Source organism: Phaseolus vulgaris, chromosome 2 (genome assembly GCF_000499845.2).
Source record: "Phaseolus vulgaris cultivar G19833 chromosome 2, P. vulgaris v2.0, whole genome shotgun sequence".
Taxonomy (NCBI): domain Eukaryota; kingdom Viridiplantae; phylum Streptophyta; class Magnoliopsida; order Fabales; family Fabaceae; genus Phaseolus; species Phaseolus vulgaris.
The window spans coordinates 17,060,018-17,062,419 of record NC_023758.2 but is presented as its reverse complement, the minus strand read 5'-3'; the positions used below and the strand labels follow the sequence as shown (position 1 = coordinate 17,062,419).

Sequence of the window (2,402 nt, the reverse complement as noted above, 5' to 3'; positions counted from 1 at the left end):
CTTGTATTCGTTTCATAATTGTAAAACTTGTAAGGTACTGGTGTCTACAGTCAGAGGGTGTTCTGACTTGTAGTGATTGTGTATCAAAAAGGGTGAGTGTTCTTAAAGGGTTTAAGATCACCTCTTTGATGTTTGTGTTTTGTAATCTGTGGTTGATTACTTAGTGGAATACCCAGTGGTTTCTGGGAATCAACAAAAATAGTTTTGTGATTTGTGCATTCTTAATCCTTTAGTTTTGATTCTTCATAGGCTTTCTCCATACCTTCAAAGTTTGCGAAAAACGTTTGAAAACAATTCACCCCCTCTTTTGTTTTAGGCCAACAATTCTAACCCTACGGAGGTTAAGATGGTTAAGAGGAATGCGGGAAAGTATACCCTTGTAGATGGCAAGCTGCTTCATCATGGTTATACCCACTCAATCTTCACTTGTGTAAGTGGGGATCAGTGTACCTGCATCATGGGGGAGGTTCACGAAGGCATTTGTGGAAGTAATGTCTGAGGAAGAGCTCTCTTGTTGAAGGTCGTCCGAGTTGGGTATTATTGGTCGACTATGAAGGAGGATTGCGTGAAGCATGCACAACGATGCAAGCAGTGTCAAAAGCATGCTGATTGGCATCACACACCAGTCGAGGAGTTGCAGTCAATCTATAGCCCATGGCCTTTCTATACCTGGGGAATAAACATCTTGGCTCATTTCCCTTTGGCGATTCGTCAGATGAAGTATCTCATAATAGCCATTGAATACTTCACGAAGTGGATTGAAGCCGAGCCAGTCACACAAATAACTGCTCACAAGGTGCAACATTTTGTGTGGAAAAACATTGTATGTCGCTTTGGGATCCCTAGACACTTGGTGTCCGACAATGGAACCCAGTTCGCAAGTCAGCAGTTGTACAAGCTATGCTCAAAGCTCAACATCAAAACAAATAATTTCTTCAATATAACACCCTCAGACGAACGACCAAGTTGAGTCTGCCAAAAAAGTCTTGCTCAAAGGGTTGAAGAGCAAACTGGAGAAGGCCAAAGGTACTTGGTCAGAAGAAGTTCCTCGAATTTTGTGGGTTTATCACAACTCCTCATCAACAACTACGGAGACGCCCTTCAGTTTGGTATATGGGTATGGCGCCATTATACAAGTTGATATCCAAGACAGCTTTCCCCATTTCCAGAACTTTGTTATTGAGGAGTCTAACGAAGGAAGGAAGGTGAACCTGGATCTGCTAGATGAAGTGCGCGAACAAGCTCGCATTAACTTCGAGGCTTTGAAGAGAAGGGTGAAGCTAGGAAAAAGACAAAGTTGAAGCCTCATCGGTTCCTGGTTGCCGACTTGGTGATGCGAAAGGCTCACCCCTACCAGTTGGAGAATAAGTTGTCTCTGAAGTGGACTGCCCATTCCGCGTAGTTGAGGTGCTTAGAAACGGGGCTTACAAGCTTGAAACTCTCGAGGGGGTGCTGTACCTTGAACGTGGAATAGAGCGAATCTCAAATTTTATTTCAGTTAAGACATTTTGTTAATGCTTTCTTTCTGAACGATGTAGTGTTTAAAGGGACACTCTTTTTCCCTCACGAAGGTTTTTTAACGAGGTCACCCAATGAAAAGTTGTTCTTAAAAGATGGTGCATTAGATTTGTTTATTTGTTCGCACACGATAAGACAACCTACCTGGGTAAGATTATCCGAGTAGGCGTCATGTGTGTATGATTGGTTGTTTAAATGCCTGGTAAGGCGACCTAGCTCGACGTCAGTATGATCACTCGAGTTCAGACACTCTGCGGATGAATATTGTGACTAAGTTGACTCAATGTGTAGTAAATACCCGAGTAAGATCGAGACATACACCTATATATATCGAGAAGGAGCACTGGCTTGCTACGACTATGGGGTGTAATTCATCAAAAGGTTAGTTCTTTGTTGCTTAAGAATTCTCCATGGTTTTTCACACTTAGATTCGTCAAGTAGAATTCTTGTTATCCTTGTTACTCCGTGTTGAGATAGCTTAAGTAATGTTGAAATTGTTAGAATTGTAGGCCTTAAACAAGAGGAGGGTGGATTGTTTGTAGAAAATTTTCGCAAATTTTGAAGGTACAATGAAGGCCAAAGAGAATCAATTAATCACAAAAATGTTCAACTGAAACTAAAAGCAGTTTTCACAAAAATAGCAGAAAATCAACCGGTTGTTTTTGCGAAACAATCGATTGTTTATAGTGGCAGTTACAAACTTCAAGCAAAAATAGATTTAAAGAGATGAGGGATTCACACAGTAAATTTATACTAGTTCACTCTTAGCCAAGAGTTACATCCAGTCCTCAGAAAACTTATGAGAATTCCTCTATGCAATCACAACACCTTGATTACAACACACCCACCAAAGTGGTGATCTTGAACCCTTCAAGAACACACAC

General features: G+C 41.1%; 1 protein-coding gene across 1 annotated transcript; it reads left to right on the top strand.

The window, feature by feature from the left end:
- The first annotated feature begins 550 nt into the window (after nt 1-550).
- Nucleotides 551-1,301, top strand: LOC137809113 (uncharacterized). The gene is made up of 2 exons (XM_068610254.1): nt 551-823; nt 954-1,301. Exons 1-2 carry the CDS (start codon nt 551-553, stop codon nt 1,299-1,301), a joined length of 621 nt encoding a protein of 206 aa, XP_068466355.1.
- Nucleotides 1,302-2,402: the final 1,101 nt, after the last annotated feature.

Excerpts from the sequence above, each read along its gene's own strand:
- LOC137809113 (XM_068610254.1), top strand. The coding sequence starts at position 551 with ATGAAGGAGGATTGCGTGAAGCATGCACAACGATGCAAGCAGTGTCAA. Across the intron at positions 824-953 it reads ATTTTGTGTGGAAAAACATT|ACGAACGACCAAGTTGAGTC; the intron begins GTATGTCGCTTT and ends TAACACCCTCAG.